Consider the following 20,662-nt stretch of genomic DNA (forward strand, 5'->3'; position numbering starts at 1 on the left):
AAGATCTCACAGAAAAGGTGATTTGGAAACTGGATTTTAAAGACAGAGAAAAGATTTTGCAGGTAGAAGAAGCTGATTGTATTAGTGTTCTATTGCTGCTGTAAGAAAAGACCACAAATTCAGTGGCCCTATCCTATAGTTCTGTAGGTCAGAAAGTCCAACATGAGTCTCCCTGGCCTAAAATCAAGGTCTCAGCAGGGCTGCATCCCTTTCTGGAAGCTCTAGAGGAGTCTATTTTGTTCATAGCTTCTGTCAGCTGCCTGTATTCCTCGACTGGTGGCCCCCTTTCTCTGTCTTCGAAGCCAACAACATTGGCTGTCTCAGTGATCCACCTTTAGTTGTCACACTTCTCTCTGACTACAGCCAGAAGAGGTGCTCTGCTTTTAAGGCACATGTGATTAGATTGGGCCCACCTGTTAAATTTGGGATAATCTCCATGTACAAAGTCCCTTTAACATTCACAGGTTGTAGGGATTAGGGTGTAGAAATATTTGAGCACCATTATTCCACCTACTGCACTGGTTTATTATAAGCAAAGAAAGTAAGAGAATTTGTAAAGGCACAGAAGTATGCATATTACATTTAAGGAAAGGTGAAGATCCTTAAGTTGGCTTTTCTTTCTTTGTGTTTAATTGTTTTTTCTCTCATTATTTGTATCTTGTCTTTTTCCCTGCATTCTCAGAGATCCTCACAAGGCTTCCCTTTATGTCATGGATATAATGTTTTACTGTTTTCTGCCCCCCATAGCGGATCTGAAGTCTTCTTTTATGTTTTTAGTTTTCGTTTAATTGTTTTGTCTTCTTCCTTCATCGTATCATATCATTTGGGCTCCTTATGATTTTCTGTTCTTATTCTATAGCAACCGTGACTTTGTGCATCCTGTTGAGATGCCAAGTGATTTTCTGTATTTTATTCTGATTTTTATAGAACATTATTTTTTAGGTGCATTTTATTTATTTTGAGAGAAAGAGTCCGCACATGTGAACGCACATGAATGGGGGAGGGGCAGAGAGAATCTCAAGCAGGCTCTGCGTGATCAGCAGGGAGCCTGATGTGGGGCTTGATCTCACAAACCATGAGATGATGATCTGAGTCTAAATCAAGAGTTGGACACTTAACCGACTGAGCCACCCAGGTGTCCCCAGAAAATTATTTTTGAGATTAGTTCTTTCGGAATCTTCATGATCTTTCTTTTGCCTGGGTGTATTTTTTTTCCACAGGCTTATTTGTTTATATATCCTTGAAAGGGTAGAGTGCGTATTTGGAATTTGCTCACATTGTGTGTGGGCGGATTGCCCATATTCTCTGTCTTTGTTAACTGGGTGCTTCACATTGGTAGCTGGATGGTGAGCTGATATAACAGCTCTCCAACCTAGATTTCAGTATCTGACATGCTTTGTTCTGCTGGACTGAAAGAGGATCCTTTCTAGTTCCCATTGCCTGCCATCCTGAACAGTAATGTCAGTGTGTATGAAAAGTTACAGATCAAATAAATGTGCTATCCAGGCTCTTCCTGTATCATCCTTATCTCCCTTTGCATGCACTGTGCTTTCATTGCACAGAACTACCAGTCCCAGAATATAATAAACCTCTAACAGTCCCCTAATTCCCCATTTTAGAATTTCTGCCCCATGTCCCTTCCCACTCTCCTGCTTTAGGAGTTCATCTCCTAGGATTTGGAAAAAAGAGGTCTTGATTTAAGAAAAGTCGGAGGTAGAGAATTGTGTAGAGAAGCGATAGCACTTTCATTTAGGAATTATTGCCTACTTTTTCATTGTGAGAGTGCTATCATTCTAGACCTTTTTAATTAGGTGGCAGAGAGTAACAGAGGAGTAATGGGACTTTTAATTTACTTCTGGGTTGGCATAATATGCATAGGCCCATTTTAAGCGAGTTCCATCTACCTTGGAAATTTCCTCCCAACTTCTGGCAGCATTTCATTATTCCTGATTTTTATTGGTGGAATGTTTTTTTTTTTTAATTTTTCTTTAATGTTTATTCATTCTTGAGAGGCACAGAGACAGAGTGTGAGCAGGGGTGGGGCAGCGAGAGAGAGAGAGAGAGAGAGAGAGAGAGAAAGAGAGAGAGAATCTGAAGTAGGCTCCAGGCTATGAGCTGTCACCACAGAGCCTGATGCGGGTCTCGAACTCATGAGCTGTGAGATCATGACCTGAGCCGAAGTCGGACGCTCAACTGACTGAGCCACCCAGGCGCCCCATTGGTGGAATGTTTTTGTTTCCCTGAGGTGAGGAAGCACTGGGGGCTTCTGACTAAATGTTCTTTTTCTCTCTCCTCTGTTCCTCTTCCCCAAACCAATAGATATTCTTTTTTAAACTTAAGATTCTAAAATAAGAATTTTAGGTAGGCACAGGAAAAAATTAGAAGAACTTGTCTTACAACCTTCACAATAAGAATAACAGCAAAAACCTGTTTAAATAGGAGCTGTTTGGGAATCAGGCTGAAACACAGACTTGCCACTGCTTCAAAAAGACTTTGAGAGTCTTGCAGCAGCCTGAAGAACTTTAGAGTACTTGAGCTTGATAAATTATTTAGATAATTTTAGTTGCTATGTCTTTAAGTTCACCAATCTTTTCCTCTTTGGCACTAATCCCTAATAATCGTATCCAATTTATCTTTCATTTCCAATATATGTATTTTTTAATTTTTACAAGTCCCATTTGTGGTTTTCTCTTTTATTTCTGTCTTCATTATGCTCAGGCTTTCCTTTTCTTTCTTGAATATAGGCAACGTGTTTATAATAAACCTGTTTTAGGCTGCCTGTCTGTTAATTTCATCATCCCTTTCATTTCTGAATCTGTTTCTATTCACTGAGAGTTTTTTCCCTTGTTATGAAATATATTTTCCTGCTTCTTTGCATCCCTGGTAATTTTTTTATTACATGCCAGATATTGCAAATTTTATGGTAGTAGTGCTGGATTTTGTTGTATTCCTTTAAATAGTATTACACTTTGTTCTGGGATATAGTTAAATTACCTGCTATCTTTTGAATCCTTTGAGACTTGCATTTAAGCTTTGTTTGGGCAGATCTGGAGCAGCCTTTATTCTAAAAGGAAAAAGTCTTCTCCTTCCTACGTCTTACCTTGCAAAAGTCTTTTCCATAAAGTAGAAGTTGAGAAACTACTGCCTACAGTCTAAATCCAGCCCATAGCCTGTTTTTTTAAATGAAGTTTTATTGGAACACAGCACGCCCACTTATATACACATGGACTGTGACTACTTTCATTCTGCAACACCAGAGTTGAGTAGCTGTGTTAGAAATTATATGGCCAGGGGTGCTTGGGTGGCTCAGTAGGTTAAGCGTACGACTTCGGCTCAGGTAATGATCTCACAGTTCGTGGGTTTGAGCCCCGTGTCGGGCTGTGTGCTGACAGCTCGGAGCCTGGAGCCTGCTTTGGATTCTGTGTCTCCCTCTCTCTCTGTTCCTCCCCTGCTCACGCTCTGTCTCTCTCTCAAAAATAAATAAAGATTAAAAAAATAAAAAATAAAAAGAAATTATATGGCCAGGAAAGCCAAAACTATTTACTATCTAGTTCTTTACAGAAAAAAAAAAAATCTGCCGACCCCATTCTAAAGAATTATAAACTCCTTTGGGGAAAGTTAGGATAATCAGTTACTTTGCTTCAAATGTTATCGCATAATAATGTCATCTATTTTACCATACTGTGTAAAAGGTTTACCAATGTTCTTGAGAAATTATGATAGATAAGCTTTCTTGAAAGTATATCTTTGTTATTTTTAAACACAGTGAAATGTATGGAATGTAAGTGCTTTTTTATTTTTTTATGTTTTATTTATTTTTTAATTTTTTAAACATTTATTTATTATTGAGAGACAGAGAGACACAAAGAATGAGCAGGGGAGGGGTAGAGAGAGAGGGAGACATAGAATCCGAAGCAGGCTCCAGGCTCCGGGCTGTCAGCACAGAGCCCGATGCGGGGCTCGAACTCACAGACTGTGAGATCATGACCTGAGTCGAAGTCGGTCACCCAACCGACTGAGCCACCCAGGCGCCCCCATAAGTGCTTTTTTAAAGACATTTATTTCATTTCATATTAAACCTATTTGGGCAGAAATTTTCCTTTTTGCCGTCTATTTTATTTTTAGATGACCTGTTGGTACTTCATCTCTCTGACCTGATTCGCATGGCCTTTATGGCTGCAACAGATCATAGTAACCAGCTGCGGATGGCTGGGCTCCAAGCACTTGAAGACATTATCAAGAAGTTTGCATCTGTGCCTGAGCCAGAATTTCCAGGCCAAGTGATTCTGGAGCAGTATCAAGCTAATGTGAGTGAGATACTCTGTTTACTTAAAAACTTAAAATTGATTCTTTGTGTGGTGAGTAAGGGGGCAAGGATTCCCTGGAGAAATGTCTTTGGAGCTTCAACTATATGTCTTTATTCCCATTGTCTGTTGCATAGTTGAATCCCACAGTTGAAGAAACAATAGGATAAAACTATTTTTAAGTTATGATAGCGTATTCATGATAAAACTAGAATAGAAATCGCAGGCTAGCTTTTCAGTCTTGTGTTTAGATGTTCAGCCATGCCATTTAAAAGATAAAAGGACATTCAAAGAGTGTTGTGGATTTGCTGACATTGCTTTTATATGTCAAGACTTGATAAGCATTTTTAAAAATACAAAGGGCAACTTTGTACGCTGAAGGATAACTTTTAATAATAGCAGTTAAAAATATTACTGAAAGAATTATATACCTTCAAAAATATTTTTATTTTGTTCTAAACAGAGATACTTTTTTCTCCTGAGATTTATAACTTTGTTTTCTTCGCCTGAGGCACAATAGATATAATCCTGGTAATGATGGGTTATATGAAGACAAAGTTAGCAAGGAAAGAATACACATTTTTTTTTTTTTTACTGTGATCAAAATCTTAGCTTCAGATACACAACACCTTATCTAAAAGCTATACTCAAACATACATAAAATTAAAAAGTACGAATAATTTTTAATCCATTGTTTTTCCATCATAAGTACTGGTAAGGAAGTTATAGCTTCTAGCCCAGCTGGCTATAGAAAATCCATATTCAACTATTTACTCCCAAATACCCAACCTATCCAAATGAAGGTTTGTTGTTCTGTTTTGCTTTATTTTGACTTTTTATTTAGAAATAATTTTAAACGTACAGAAAAATTATAAGAATAGTACAAAAAACTGCCTTATGCCCTTTACTCATATTTACCAATGGTTATTTTGGCCTCATTTGCTTTAGCATTGATTTTATATTTCTCTCTCTTTATACACACATTTTTTTTTTTCTAAACCATTTACAGATAAATTATTTAAATCATGTACCTTTACCTTTGAATACTTCAGTCTGTATTTCCAAAGGACAAGAACATTGTCTAACATAGCCACAGAACAGTTCTCAACTTCAGGAAATTCAACATTGATATATTACTTCTATATAGTCTGTCATATTCCACTTTTATCAGTCAAGCCGGTAATCTCTTTTATAGTATATTCTCTTCCACCTTCAGTACAGGACCCAGCACCAGCTCTGTGATTAGTTGATGATTGTACCACCAATACTGCAATTAGTTGCCATGTGTGTTTAGTCACAGAGAGGGACTCAATCCATTTCCAAATGGCTACTGATATATCTTAGTGACTGACTCTTGTGTAAGGGAAGATGTCTCAAATTAGGAGTTGAATGTATCTAATTCCTTGTTCAGTTCATGCACATTAAATTTAGTATATCTAAAAATCAATGACTGGGTTGGCTTATTAAAACTAAAGTTCATGGGGTACCCAGGTGGCTCAGTTGGTTAAGTGGCTGACTCTTGATTTCAGGTCAGGTCATAATCTCACAGTTGGTGAGTTTGAACCCGACGTTGGGCTCTGCGTTTATGCTTCAGATCCTGTCTCCCTCTCTCTGCCCTTCCCCTGCTCGTACTAACTCTCTCTCTCAAAAATAAATAAATGTAAAAAAATATATATTTTTGAAAACTAAAGCTAATATTCCTTTACTTATTACTGTAACAATGGTACACAAATGAATATTTCTTGAGAATCCTTCTCTGAAAGCACCTCTTTTTGAGGTAAAATGGCTTCTAAGGTCTTTAAATGACTATGTGAATTTTTAGTATTACTCAGTTATTTAAAGGAGTTGATCCAGTTATATGAGATTCACCCATGAGGTAAATACTGTTAGAAATACATTCAGGAGGGGCGCCTGGGTGGCTCAGTTGGTTGGGCGTCCAACTTGGACTCAGGTCATGATCTTACACTCACAGGTTCAAGCCCCGCATCAGGCTTTGTGCTGACAGCTCAGAGCCTGGAGCCTTGCTTCAGATTCAGTGTCTCCCTCTCTCTCTGCCCCTCCCCCACTCGCACTCTGTCTCTCTCTTTCTTTCAAAATAAATAAACATAATAAAAAAAAATTTTTTTTAAAGAAATACATTCAGGAAAATATAGACAGAATAAAAAAGAATAGCAGTTTTCTGTTATCTCTAGGAGCCTGTGACTTTGTCAGAAAATCTTGTTTACTATTAAACAAAAACAAAGGAAAAAGAAACAAGATTAATTGCCTCTTTGGTATAGCATTCATACAGATTTGATAATGATTATAACCTCCTAGAAAGCAAAAGAAAAACGGTATGTTTGAGTTTATTGTAACTGAGAAGAGAGATAAGGGAGATGTGATAAAAAGGAAAGTAACAATGATGTATTTGTGTTTTCATCTCCAAGGACACAAGAGGCTTTATGTTTACCACGTATCTTTAAAACAAAACGCTCATATTCTTTTTTTTTTTTTTTTTTTTTTTTTAGGTGGGAGCTGCTCTAAGACCAGCCTTTTCACAAGATACCCCATCAGACATAATAGCAAAAGCTTGCCAGGTAAGAAGAAAAATAGGGTTTTCTATAGTTACCTTCTTTTTTTTAATTTTTTAAATTTTTTTTATTTTTTTTTTTAACGTTTATTTATTTTTGAAACAGAGACAGACACAGCACGAACAGGGGAGGGTCAGAGAGAGGGAGACACAGAATCTGAAACAGGCTCCAGGCTCTGAGCTGTCAGCACAGAGCCCGACGTGGGGCTCGAACTCACAGACCGCGAGATCATGACCTGAGCCGAAGTTGGACACGTGACTGACTGAGCCACCCAGGCGCCCCTATAGTTACCTTCTTTAAGTTAATAGATGCCTTAGAATTTCACCTCCAAGAAAGAAGAGGGAAAAATCAAATAATATTTGTTTTTTATCTTGAAAACACAATAGTGACAGTTTCCTTTTTTATTCTGTATCAAATGATGAAGTAGTAACTTAGTCGCATCCCTTTTTTTGTCATAGCTGAGGAGATGACTTTGGGATACATAGCTTTTATATTATCCAGAAGTAAACAGAGGTATGAAAATCATAAAAACAACTAAAAATTAAAGTAAGATTACAAAATAATTAAATAATGTATTATTAATGATAATTAGGTAATAGAAAATTGTTGGGGGGGCGTCAGGGTGGCTCAGTCGGTTAGGCATCTGACTCTTGATTTCAGCTCAGGCCATGATATTATGGTTAGAGAGATTAGACCCCATGTCAGGCTCTGGCCTGAGAGTGGGCAGAGACTGATTGGGAGCCCCTCTCCTCTCTTCCCCTCCCCCATGCTCTATCTCAAAAATAAATAAACTTAAAAAATAAACATAACAGAAGATTTTTTTTTTTAATTAAAAAAACTTTTTTAATGTTTATTTTTAAGAGTGAGAGACCGAGCACAAGCTGGGGAGGGACAGAGAGAAAGCACGAACCCACAAACCGGGAGATCATGACCTGAGCTGAAGTCGGAAGCTTAACCGACTGAACCACCCAGGCACCCCCAAAAAAGACTTTTTTCATCACAAGTTTTGAAAAATTTACAAGTTTCTGGGAATCACTTATCCTAAAGAGAATTTAACAATATGGAAATTTAATTGTAAAATTAATTGCAGGGGAATTGTTCTAACATTATTACATTTGAAAAGAGTCACAAAAGCAAGCACTTATATTCCTATACTTTTAATAAATTCCTCTTTTTCATGCCTCATTCTGAAAAAGGATTCATGCATTAAACTCCCGTGTTTCAGGAAATCCAATTCTTTTTTTTTTTTTTAATGTTTATTATTTCTTTTTGAGGGATCCAGACCGACAGCTGAGTGGGGGTGGGGCAGAAAGAGAGGGAGACAGAATCCGAAGCAGGCTCCAGGCTCTGAGCTGTCAGCACAGAGCCCAATATGGGACTCGAACCCACAAACTGTAAGATCATGACCTGAGCCAAAGTTGGATGCTCAACCAACTGAGCCACCCAGGAGCCCCCGGGAAATGAGAGTCTTTATCTGCTTTCCTAAAGATAGAAGAGAGGCAACCCTCTCCTTCCCAGTTTTCTGGAGTATGGGTTTGGGTCCATCATTATTGCTTAGAATCCATAATCAAGCTTGACCTCTAGAAAGAGAATGTTCTGCTGTTTGCAATGGTAAGTGTGAAGTTCTTACTGTGTTCTCTCTGTGGCTGAATGGGTTTGCCTCTAGAGCCTGGAGCCTGCTTCAGATTCTGTGTCTTTCTGTCTCTCTGCCCCTCCCCTACTCACTCACTCTCTGTCTCTCAAAAAAAATGAATAAACATTAAAAAAATTTTAAAAAGAAAAGAGAAGTCTGTGGATCATGATACAAACCTCAGAGTTAGAGGAGGCCGTTTTGTTTGGGATACCAACACACAATCAGAAATCATAGTTATGTATAAATAAATGTATCATGGTGATGTTTTAAAGCATAGTATTTAAGCAGAAGAATCATACAAAGCTCCTGTTCATAGAAAAGCAAAGGCTATTCAGATTTCATCTTGTGGATGAGTACTATGAAAATTTCCTCTTACTGAATTTGCCTTCAACGTCTCATTCTTTATGTGGCTCTAGCTGCTTTTTCTATAAGAAGTTTCTTCTTATCTAGAGGCAGGCTTAAGTTTTGACCTCCTATCCTTCTGTTTCTTGAAGGAAACCTGGTTTTGAAACAAATGGAACAGTGGGTTGCAAATTCCTTTTCCTTAAAGAGAAGTAAGGAGTTGGCTTTGGACAGGTCATGAAACGTTGCATTCCACCTTATTTACTGGAATAGATGTTATGTTAAACCTGAAAATCAGGACAATTTTTAGATATTACAGGAAGACTCAAGTGGAACACACATGTGGACAAGTAATCAATGGCTTAATAAAAAATCATTTAAATCAGCCTAGCAATCTTAAACATAATATATATTTTATCTTATTTCAGATTAAAATTTATAAATGTACATTCACGCACCCCTCCTTTGATGTAAGGCCAAGGTCTTTTCTCTGAAAATGATTTTGCTGATTCAGTGCTGCTATGCCTTTCTTGATAAACCAAACCTATAATGCGGTACCTGCAATATCTAGTTTCATCTTCTTTAAAGTGGAAGAGATAATTAATGTTTTTATAAATTAAACTTTGTGCCAAATCCTCAGTGTTTAGTTTCCCCCAACTTTTAGTTGTATTTCTACCTCAAGAGAAATGTGTATCAGATCTCTTCAATATGTTGCTCAGTTTCCTAAAGAACTCTATTTTCATAATCATATTTAAAATCTTTCTACTTCAAGTTTCATTATATTTCCAACAATATTTTGACTGGCATTTTATTTTGCCATCAATATGTTCATAATTAATAACAATCAATTTTAAAATGTCCTTTTTAATTTTTATTAAACTTAGTTCTGAATTCTGGGAGGATAAGATTATAAGAGAATAAAATGATTTACATAAATATTTATTCTCAGCTTAAAAAAATTTTAAATATAGAAACATAATCCATTAATTATGATTTAATATCCAAACGCTCTGAAAAACAAAAGCTTTTTCATTATTTATTTGCTGGTGAAACCTGAGCTGACTGTCCTCATTTGTCTTGATGTGAAGCTGAGTGGGGCTAGAGTATTGATCCGTCCTTCTTACTGTGATTTGTACTACATTTCACGACAGAAGTGTCCTTCTGTTAATTGGGGGGGTGCTGCCACACGTCTTGCTTGATGTATTTCTTATTGAGGTTCACTGGCCTTACTACCTTTCATCAAAAAGTTGTGAATTGCGACCCACATCTTGACCCAAAGATTTCAGATAATCAGAACATGAGGACTTGTAATTGTGGAGTAAAGGTGGCACTACCAGGCCACCCCTTACTTCTTGACATTCTTCCCTTGGCTCCAGTGTCACCGCACTTGCCTGGTTTTTCTTTTGTTTTTCTTGAATTTTCTTTTCAATTTCTTTCATTGTTTATTCTTATTCCACTTGTCCCTTAAGTATAAATATTTGCCCTGTGTTCTGCCCTTAACACCTTTTTTTTGTACCTCAGTCCTTGAACAAATTTAGCTGGTAACATTGCTATTATTACTAAATAATAACCAGTGTTAACTACAGTGTTATATTAGTTTCAGTGTACAATATTAGCGACTCAACAATTCTGTTGTTCACTCTGTGCTCATCGTATTAGCGTACTCTTAATCTCCTTCACCCTAGCTCCACCCACCTCCCCTCTGGTAACTATCAGTTGTTGCTCTATAGTTAAGAGTCTATTTTTTGGTTTGTGTCTCTTTTTTTTTTCTTTTGTTCATTTATTTTGTTTCTTAAATTCCACATATGAATGAAATCATATTGTATTTGTCTTAGTCTTATTCATTTAGCATAGGCTTATTTCATTTAGCATAATACTCTCTAGATCTATCGATGTTGTTGCAAATGGCAAGATTTCATTCTTTTTATGGGTGAATAATATTCCATCATATATATATATAATGTATACACACACACATGCATATACACCACATCTTTATCCATTCATTTGTCAATGGACACTTAGGTTGCTTCCATAATTTGGCTATTATAAATGATGCTGCAGTAAACCTAGGAGTGCATGTATCCCTTTGAATTGTTTTCGTATTCTTTGGGTAGATACGTAGTAGTGCAGTTACTGGATCATAAGTTATATCTATTTTTAACTTTTTGAGGAACCTCCATACTGTTTTCCATAGTAGCTGCACCAGTTTGCATTCCCACCAACAGGGCAATAGGGTTCCTTTTTCTCCACATCCTCACCAACATCTGTTGTTTCTGGCATTTTTTATTTTAGTCATTCTGACAGGTGTGAGGTGATATCTCATTGTGGTTTTGATTTGCACTTCCCTGATGGTGACTGATATTGAGCATCTACTTCGTTATTTTTTACCTTCCTCCTGAAATCCAGAACCAAGGTTCCACCTGTCTGCTGAATATCTTCCCACAGGTCCCCTACTAGTACTTTGAACTCAGCATGTTAAACTGTGCAAGGTTAAAAATGCTCTCTAACTTCTCATCTCCCCCAACCTTTCCTTTTTCCTTTCTTGTCTCTTAAGCAGTGGCCTCACTTTCCTCACTTTCATCCAAGTTAGAAGCTTTGGCAATCTTTGAGTCCTCACACTTTTTCTAAGGCCCCGCCCCCTCCCCCTAAAAATATATAATTGGTTTCCAAATCCTGTGATTTCTACCTCCAAATCTCTCTCAGATGACTCTCCCTTTTTATTCCATTCCCAGTTTCATCTATATTCTCTGTCCCACAATATTATAATAGTCACTTTACTGAACACATGGCTAACCATCTAAATACCCTCTTTGCTGGCATAAATGCTGGAGCAGTCTTCCTAAAGCATAATTCTAATTGTAATCTCCCTGCCCAGAGGCCTTGGAAACTTATGATTGCCCATAGAACAAAGTCAGTATTCAGTTCTCCTGGAATTTAAATTGCACCATAATCTGATCCCACTTAACTTTGCTAATCTCATCACTTTTCCCTTGTAACTCCTCTGTATCTATACACACAGACCTTCCTGATCTCCAAACATTCCCATTTCTCCTCCTGGAAGTGATGTCTCCCTTCTCTGTTTTTAAGTGTAGTGTTGCAATCCTAAAATGGTCGTGTGTGTTCATTCAATCTACGTTCTCTTCCTTGAGAACAGGGTCCAGATTTTAACCCTTTATTTATTTTTTAATCTCTTCCATAGCACTCAGAATAACGTTTTATCTGTGGTAAGCAGAAATGTTGTTGAATTGAAGGATTATTCACAACTGATTCTGAACTGATACAGGCAGAAAATTTTTTCTATTAAAATTTTTGTCAAATTAGAAAATGGAAGCATAAGTAAATCACCGTTCATTTTCCACATAAGAGTACAATAAATCCTACTCTTGCTATTGATTTCTGATTCAAAATAATACTGAAGCACAGTATTGGGCTTTTTTTGTTTTGTTTTCTTCATTGGTTTTATTTTATGTTTCTTCCCCAAGGAAAAAAATCATATTTATACTCTTATATGTTTTGTGTTAATTTTTTTATACAACATTAACAATGTTTTTCTTTGGCCAGGTGTGTAGTACGTGGATCGGAAGTGGAGTTGTCAGTGATCTCAATGACCTCCGTCGAGTGCACAATCTGCTTGTTTCTTCTCTGGACAAAGTGCAGGCTGGAAAAGGATCTTCTAGCCAACTGTACCGAGAGAGTGCCACAACCATGGAAAAACTGGCTGTTCTCAAAGCGTGGGCAGAGGTAACCACAGCCTATTGTTTTTGAACCATTTCCCCATCCATGAGAAAATGTTCCCCTACTCCTCCTGTGGGTAAAAAAAAATTTTATTTGGTTATTGTTCTTTTCAAACTGATCTTTGGTATGGAATGCTTTTTGGAAATCTATTATTTGCTCCTTCTCGCTGAAATACGTATATGTTTATGTCTCAAAAGAGCTCTTATGAAGCCTTTGAAAATTACAGTTTTTAATCAGTTTTTTCAAAATTTCGATATTGAGAAATTGATCCCTTAACTAATTATATGGAAATTAGGCAGAGAAAACTACAAATATAAGTAACATAAAATATTTTATGCCAAGAATCTTTTATTTGACAGTTAGCTGGCTGGCTCAGTTGGTGGAGCATGCGATTCTTGATCTTAGGGTTGTGAGTTCAAGCCCCACGTTGGGTGTAGAATTTACTTAAAAAAAAAAAAAAAGTCTTTTATCTGATTAAATTTCAAGAGACTTGCCACTGCTCATTGATACCAAGATTGCAGTTTTCTGTTTGTGTGTTTTGTTTTGTTTTGTTTTGTTTTGTTTCTTTAGCTGGCTTTACCTTTTTCATTCCACAGCCATTTTTTAAAAAATTGTGATATTGCTTTAAATTCACTTTTCCAAATTCCTTCTGCCATTTGCTTTCAAATTCTTATTATCTGACCTACAGTATTTCAAGTAACCCTCCCTCTGCCAACCAGTACCTGACTTCTCTATTTCTCTAGTATCAGTGGCTGATGACTACCCAGTAGACACTTGCTGACTCAAAGCATGCAGCATCCACGTGATATAGTTCAGATAAAGGGCCTCTGAATTTTTGCTGTACTTTTTTCCCCCACAAAAATAAAAATGGAAAAATATAGAGCTCAATAAGATATGGAAATTAGTTTTCTCTGATTTTTAGACTGTAGATCAAGCTATCCTTCAAGTAGATTATCCATGAAGGTTCCCTTATTTTTCCCTGCTGCCATTTTTGGCTTAGAAAGCAAAATAATATTTTTTATTTGATAAAATGATTGCTCTTATTGATAAAAATATAGTTTTTTTCAAATCAATGCAAACCTTTTTAGATGGGAAGTAGTATAAGAAAAAGTTACTATAATATGACTTATCTCTGTTTTCTCACATTGAAAATGATAAAAATTCTTTGTTAATTTTCATGTATCTGAGTTTTTATCTAAAACTGCTACTTTTCTTGTCTGTAGAAATTACATTGCAGTTGATGTATTGATTTTTATCTGAAAATCCTCATTGTTCTGAACTCTCCAACCCCATTCACTCATTTCCCCAAATCTGGAGACCACTGTGGGGTCTGAAGTTCAGCACATTGGTTGCCAGTCAGCTAGTTCTTTGCTGACCTGCATTAATATGCTTGATTCACCTACTAGGAAGCCTGGCATAGTTTAGTATAAAAAGCATTAAATATTGACTCAGAGGCCCTAGAACAAATTCTGTCTCTGGCATTTACCATCTTTGTGATTTTGGTCAAGTGATTCGACCTCTTAGAGCCTTAGTTTTTTCATTAGAACATGGAGATAATATCTTGTAAGGCAATGTATATAAAAGGACCAACCACTGGGACTGGGACTGAATGGAAGACAGATCATTACTTTTAAAAAGTTAGATCAGAACCTCACATAATTTTTTTTTAATTTTTTTTTAATGTTTATTTATTTTTGAGCCAGAGAGAGACAGAGCATGAATGGGGGAGGGGCAGAGAGAGAGGGAGACACAGAATCGGAAGCAGGCTCCAGGCTCTGAGCCATCAGCCCAGAGCCTGACACGGGGCTTGAACTCACGGACTGCGAGATCGCGACCTGAGTCGAAGTTGGACACTTAACCGACTGAGCCACCCAGGCGCCCCAGAACCTCACATAATTAAATTAACAATGTACATTTGTATTTGACACATTTTGGCGGGGGGGGGGGGGTAACTTATGCTATAATTTAATGATTTGCACCTCACGCCTCAGCCTTCAATGCTGTCTAGCAATTCTTTTCCTGCTTATCTTCCTTTCCTTTATCATTCTCTTCAAATGGCCAGCATATTCTAGATTTCTCTCCTCAAGACCTTTCTTTGGTTATACTTTTTCACTCAGAAAGCTGAGGATTTCCATTGTCTGTCTACTCAGATTGTTTCCTTGAAATCTTTAGATTTACATGGTTTGGGAACTTTCCCGTTAGGCATGAGTAGGAAGGGGAGACTGTTTCCAGCTCAGTGCCATCAGTCCTGCCCACCTGTGTGTCTTCAGCCTCTCCCTCTACATGCTTGGTCTTCTTACCTGCTTTCCTCCCCAACTCAGCATTCTCTTTTACTCACTGCTTTCTGTCTCTCCTCATCACATCTCAGTTCACTGAAATTTCAGTATCTCCACTTCCTAAGCTCTTGGCCACCCACTTCTCAGTCCCCCACAATCTGGGGTCTTCACTGATGCAGGCTAGCTGGGTCCGAGGACCCCGAGGGGGCCCTACAGGACCAACCAGGAGGGTCTTTTGCTTTGCACAGGATAGAAATCAAACACGAGCTGAGAGGAAGTGGGAGCAGAGTTTACTGAAGATATAGAGAGAACAGATACAGATACCAAGTCTCTGGGAGACTTGGAAAGGAAAGGAGAGTGAGTCTCATCTTTGCTTGGGGTCTGGGGTTTTTATTGAGGACAGTGGTCTGGTGTACATGTATTCTCAGGCGTCCACGGACCGGTCAAAACAAGAACAAGTGCTCAGACATGCTCCGTGAGTCACTTGTGCCCTGGAGCCTGAGGTCTCAGTGTCAAGGTGTCTGGAGTCAGTGGTCTTGGAAAACTGATGACCCTACCTGATCACTCCTTAGATATTATCTTGTGCTAGAAGAATCCAAGTATTGTTTAAAAGACTATGAATATGTATATACAACTTATCTGGAATGTTAACGATATTTTCTTATTTTCTTCATTTTATGCTTTTCATTTTTCTATTTTTCTTGTGTGATATCTAATAAGAAAAATAAGCCAAAATTTGTTAAAAAAAATAATCCTAAAAAATATATTCTCCTGTATTGCAAGTAGCAGTATAAATTATAGAACCCTTTTGGAAAGGTTTTGACAGTGTCTATTCACAGCCATAAAAAGATTTATAATCAGTAATGCAGTAATTCTGTTTCTGAGACTTTATCTAGGGAAGAATATCCAAAGTGTAGGAAGGAAGTGTTTACAAAAAAGGTTTACTTGGAACATTATTTATAATGTGAAGAACTGAACACCTTTTGTCTTTGAAAACTATAAGTAGTCTTTTTTAAGATTCTGAAGGCTGACTAGAGAATCAGAAGTAAATATAAAATTTCAACGATGGGGAAATTGTTAGACCTATTATGGCTCACCCCCTGCAGCCATGAAGAGTTATGGTTATGAAGACTAGGATTCCATGGGAAAACCTTATGATATGTTAGAAGATAAAATTAAACCCAAAGTTCTCTGTACAACAGCATTCCAGCTTACAAAGACAGAATATGATAACCTGGAAATAGGAATTATAGTAATTTTAAAAACCCATTTCCAAAACTTTTTATAGTATAACTTTTTAAATTTTTTTTTTTTTTTCAACGTTTATTTATTTTTGGGACAGAGAGAGACAGAGCATGAACGGGGGAGGGGCAGAGAGAGAGGGAGACACAGAATCGGAAACAGGCTCCAGGCTCTGAGCCATCAGCCCAGAGCCCGACGCGGGGCTCGAACTCACGGACCGCGAGATCGTGACCTGGCTGAAGTCGGACGCTTAACCGACTGCGCCACCCAGGCGCCCCTAGTATAACTTTTTAAATAACATCAAAAGTTAAGGGAAGATTCATAACATCTGGTCTATAAATCCTGTAGTGACCTCTTCTCTTCCCCATTGCATATAGAGTAAAACCTTCACCTACTTTTGCCTCCTAGTCTCTGCTCGGTCTGTACCACTTGCCAAAGCCTAAATGCATGTACAAAAACAAACGTGTATAACTGTAACAAAGAAGAATCTTTAAAATTATGATTTGGGGGGGGGCGCCTGGGTGGCTCAGTCAGTTAAGCATCCGACTTCAGCTCAGGTCATGATCTCACGGTTCATGAGTTTGAGCCCTGCGTCAGGCTCTGTGCTGATAGCTCAGAGCCTGGAGCCTGCTTTGGATTCCATGTCTCTCTCTGTCTCTATCTCTATCTCTATCTCTATCTCTATCTCTATCTCTATCTCTATCTCTCTCTTCCCTCCCCTGCTCACGCTGTGTGTGTCTCTCTCAAAAATGAATAAACTTAAAACAATGTTTTTTTTAATTATGATTTAGGAAGTTGCTATTATACATCCTTTTGGTTTACCAAGTGGAGAGAAAGGATATGGATAATATATATGTAAGCAGTAAATTATATGCTCATCTCTCTGTTATAAAGACTAGATTGCTAACTATCACTTAAGGGGTTAGAAGGATATTTATGGAAATCCTTTCTGTGGCCCTTCCCCCATGCCCCAGCCTTTTTCTTTGAATGCTGTGCAATTGTGTCTAATAAGTCTGTGAAAGTAGAGACAGTAAACAGGAAGTTATACCCTATGACGAAAAGAAAAAGTTAAAAAAAGACACACATAAAAGGGGGCTTTGTAAAGTATAGCAAGAGCAACCAGAAGAAATTCAGAGAACCCTACTCAAGGAATATTTTATGAGAGGAATAGTCAGAAGTCAGAGCAATAAAAACAAATTACCTCCAAAGCAGGTAGAATTATTCTTTGGAGGCTCTCAGGAACTCATGAGGCTGTATCCTCTCCAGTGTCTGTACTCAGCTACTTTTGGTAATTCAATTGTATAATCATAGCAACTTAGATTATGTCATTTCTTAGTATTATGCCTTGTTATTTTCTCCTCCTGAATACCGCACTAGGTATATGTGGTTGCTATGAATATTAAGAAGGAAGCGGAGTCAAAACCAAAAAGAGCAATTAAAAGCACTGATGATGATGATGATGATTTTGGTACCATAGATGAACTACCGCCAGATAGTTTAATCACACTTGTGCAACCCGAGCTGCCAACACTCAGCCGCCTGTGGTTGGCGGCACTAAAAGACTACGCGCTTTTGACTTTACCAGCCGAATTTGCTAGTCAGCTCCCCGCAGATGGTAAGTACTGCGTTCAGAGCTTGGCCTTTATGGAGTTCTGAGTAGTAATTAAACAAAATGTAATGGGTGGAAGCTAGCGACAATCACTAATAATATTATGATATAACTTTTACATCTTAAATTTATAAAGATAGTATAACATCTTAAATTTAAATGTTTAATTATTGATAATAAAGTGATTTAAGATGTAGCAATAACATTTTCAATTTCTGTGGACTTAAACTTGGCATTCTCTCAGTTGGAGCCTGTTCTCCATATTGAATTTCTGAATTCAAATACAGCCTTAAGCTTATTTGTTAACCCAAGCAAACATGTTCTCCCTGTTATAATAATAACTTTATGAGCTAACATACTCTAAATAACTATGCATAACAAGTCATTATGCATAACTGTAATGAAGTTTATTGCTGTGCTGGTCAGTGAATGCAAGGACAGATGGGGGAAATCTTCAGTTTGACAGTGTAAACAGGAGATGAGGGAGAATGGCAGAGGAGCAGTTGAAAGAAAGAGAAAGAAGGGACAGAGTTCCCTGTCTCTGCAACAGAGAGAAAGGCGATAGAAAGAATGATGGAAAGTGAAGGCGACCAGGGCTTTAGGGAGTGTCTGGCAACAGTGAAGAGGAAGCCTGTGGCCACAAGGTAGAGAAAGGTACTGGGTTCCCAGCAGCATCCACAGTTGCAGAGGAAAGACTGGAAACCCTAGCATTGGTGAGGAAAACACAGGCACTCCAGTTCAGCAGTGGCAGGAAAGACGTTAGTTTTGGTGGCTTGGTAATGAAGAGAATCTCAATTGGTCAGATTGCTCTTTTGTATGTGTCTTTTGCTGTGTCTGAATTGTGTGTCCCCTCAAAATTCACGTGTTGAAACCTAATCCCCATGGTGATGGTATCAGAAAGTGAGGTCTTTGGGAAGTGCTTAGGTCATGAGACGGAGCCCTTCTGAATGGGATTGGTACCCTTGTAGAAGAGACCCCACATGGAGTCAGAGACATGGCCCTTAACCGAGCATGCTGGCACGTGATCTCAGACTTCCTGCCTCCAGAACTGTGAGAAATAAATTCTGTTGTTTATAAGCCACCCAGTCTGTGGTGTTTTGTTATAGCAGCCCAAATGGACTAACACGGTAAGTAATGAGTATTTTTAAGTTAGCTGTCGATAAATGGTTAAACACTTACAATAAAAAGTAATGGCTTTGATTGGCTTGATTATTTTACAGGCGGAGCATTTTATACTCCTGAGACTATTGATACAGCTAGACTTCACTACCGGAATTCCTGGGCCCCGATTCTCCACGCAGTGGCACTTTGGTTAAATAGCACAGGATTCACATGTTCAGAGTCTGCAGAAGCAGCAGCGATACCTGGCTTACAAAAACGTTCTACACCCGTCAATTTAAACCAGGCATCAGGAGCAACACCTAGTGCTAAATCTTTGCCAGAAATTAACAAAGATAGAATGCATCTGATTTTAGGTAGGTGTGTCATATTACTGTATTTCGAGATGTGTCATTTCTGAAAATTCATATCTGTAGGGAAGAAAAAATCTCTTTTCTATCTTCTTAGGTTCTGTGGCTGGCCTAAGAATTAAATTGATATGAGACAGATTAACAAGAGAAGAGCACACAGATTTTTTTAATATTTTCAACCTGAAGTAGCCATTAGGCCCAAAAACTTACATGCCGTTCTGCACAAAGAACAGTAAATGGTAGGAATGTGACAAGAAAGGGCTTTGGGCCAGGGGCAGTAAACTGTGGGACAGGGCTAGGAAATATGTGCGGGAAACTGGTTTTAGTAGGTTTGTTTGTACAGGTCTATTTCAGCATTGACTCCCAGTCTGGTCTTCCTGATACAGGGAGGGCACCTTTCTCATGAGAAATTTTATGACCTGCTTGTAGGTAGAAGGGGTCTGCTGTTCATCAAGTACCTTCAGCTCAAAATAACCAATATGCCAGAGAGGCATATTTTGGTGTGGCATGTTCTAAACTCCTCCATCTCTCATTTTAATGCCATAGAAAAGTTTTATGTATCGCATAAAAGTTTTATGTATCGCAGTTCAGAGAGGGAATAATAAAAGAATTTTTAAGTACATTTTCTAAATTACTAACTGAATTTTTAATATAAAAATTTAATTATTAAAAATATTCTGGGGCGCCAGGGTGGCTCAGTCGGCTAAGCATCTGACTCTTGATTTTGGCTCAGGTCATGATCCCAGGGTTGTGGGATTGAGCCCTGTGTTGAGCTCTGTGCTAAGTGTGGAGCCTGCTTGGGATTGTCTCTCTCTCTTTCTCTGTCTCTGTCTCTGTCTCTTTCTCTGTCTTTCTCTCTCTCTCCTCCTGCCCTTCTCCCCTGCTCACATGCTCTCTCTCTAAAAAAAAACAAAAAAACAAAAAAAACTACTCTAAAAATTTTACCTGTCGTGTCTACTCACAGAGCAGTACTGAATAATTTTCAAGAAAAAAAAGCTACATTTTTCTTTTTCAACAACAGATTTTATTTTTAGTTGGCACTTAACAAATTGTCCCATGAGGAAATAACAAATGCAAAGTTAAAGCAAATTTGAATAAATTTCAATTTATAATTGCTTTATAGGTGTTCTTTTAACATTAAGATATTATAGATTCTAATGAGGCTCTTAAGTGGTCTTGTCTTTTCTGGGAGGGGAAAGGAACACAGTGGTAAGATGAAATTACAGAACTCGTCAGTAAATCTTATACATGAAAATATGAGAGACTTCTAGAACTATGACCTTACCCTTATGCAAATTAAAAACAATTGTTACCTGGAGCTCCTTGGTGGTTCAGTCAGTTGGGTGACTCATTCTTGGTTTCAGCTCAGGTCACCATCTCACAGTTCATGAGTTCAGGCTCTGCGTTGGGCTCCACAGCTGGTAGTGTGGAGCCTGCTTGGGATTCTCTCTCTCTCTCTCTCTCTGCCTTTCTCTCTGC

The 20,662-nt window shown here is 37.9% G+C and overlaps 1 protein-coding gene across 3 annotated transcripts in view; it reads left to right on the forward strand.

Annotated features, from left to right (window-relative positions):
- The window catches only part of HEATR5B (HEAT repeat containing 5B), a 99,698-nt gene that overhangs the window by 58,252 nt on the left and 20,784 nt on the right, over positions 1 to 20,662 (forward strand). For all 3 annotated transcript variants that reach the window (XM_045447122.1, XM_045447124.1, XM_045447123.1), the window contains exons 25-29: positions 4,126 to 4,307; positions 6,812 to 6,880; positions 12,414 to 12,593; positions 17,483 to 17,720; positions 18,935 to 19,189. In XM_045447122.1, coding sequence (XP_045303078.1) covers positions 4,126 to 4,307; positions 6,812 to 6,880; positions 12,414 to 12,593; positions 17,483 to 17,720; positions 18,935 to 19,189 — 924 coding nt within the window. The remainder of the gene's footprint in view (positions 1 to 4,125; positions 4,308 to 6,811; positions 6,881 to 12,413; positions 12,594 to 17,482; positions 17,721 to 18,934; positions 19,190 to 20,662) is intronic.

Source organism: Leopardus geoffroyi, chromosome A3, assembly GCF_018350155.1.
Source record: "Leopardus geoffroyi isolate Oge1 chromosome A3, O.geoffroyi_Oge1_pat1.0, whole genome shotgun sequence".
NCBI classification, from domain to species: domain Eukaryota; kingdom Metazoa; phylum Chordata; class Mammalia; order Carnivora; family Felidae; genus Leopardus; species Leopardus geoffroyi.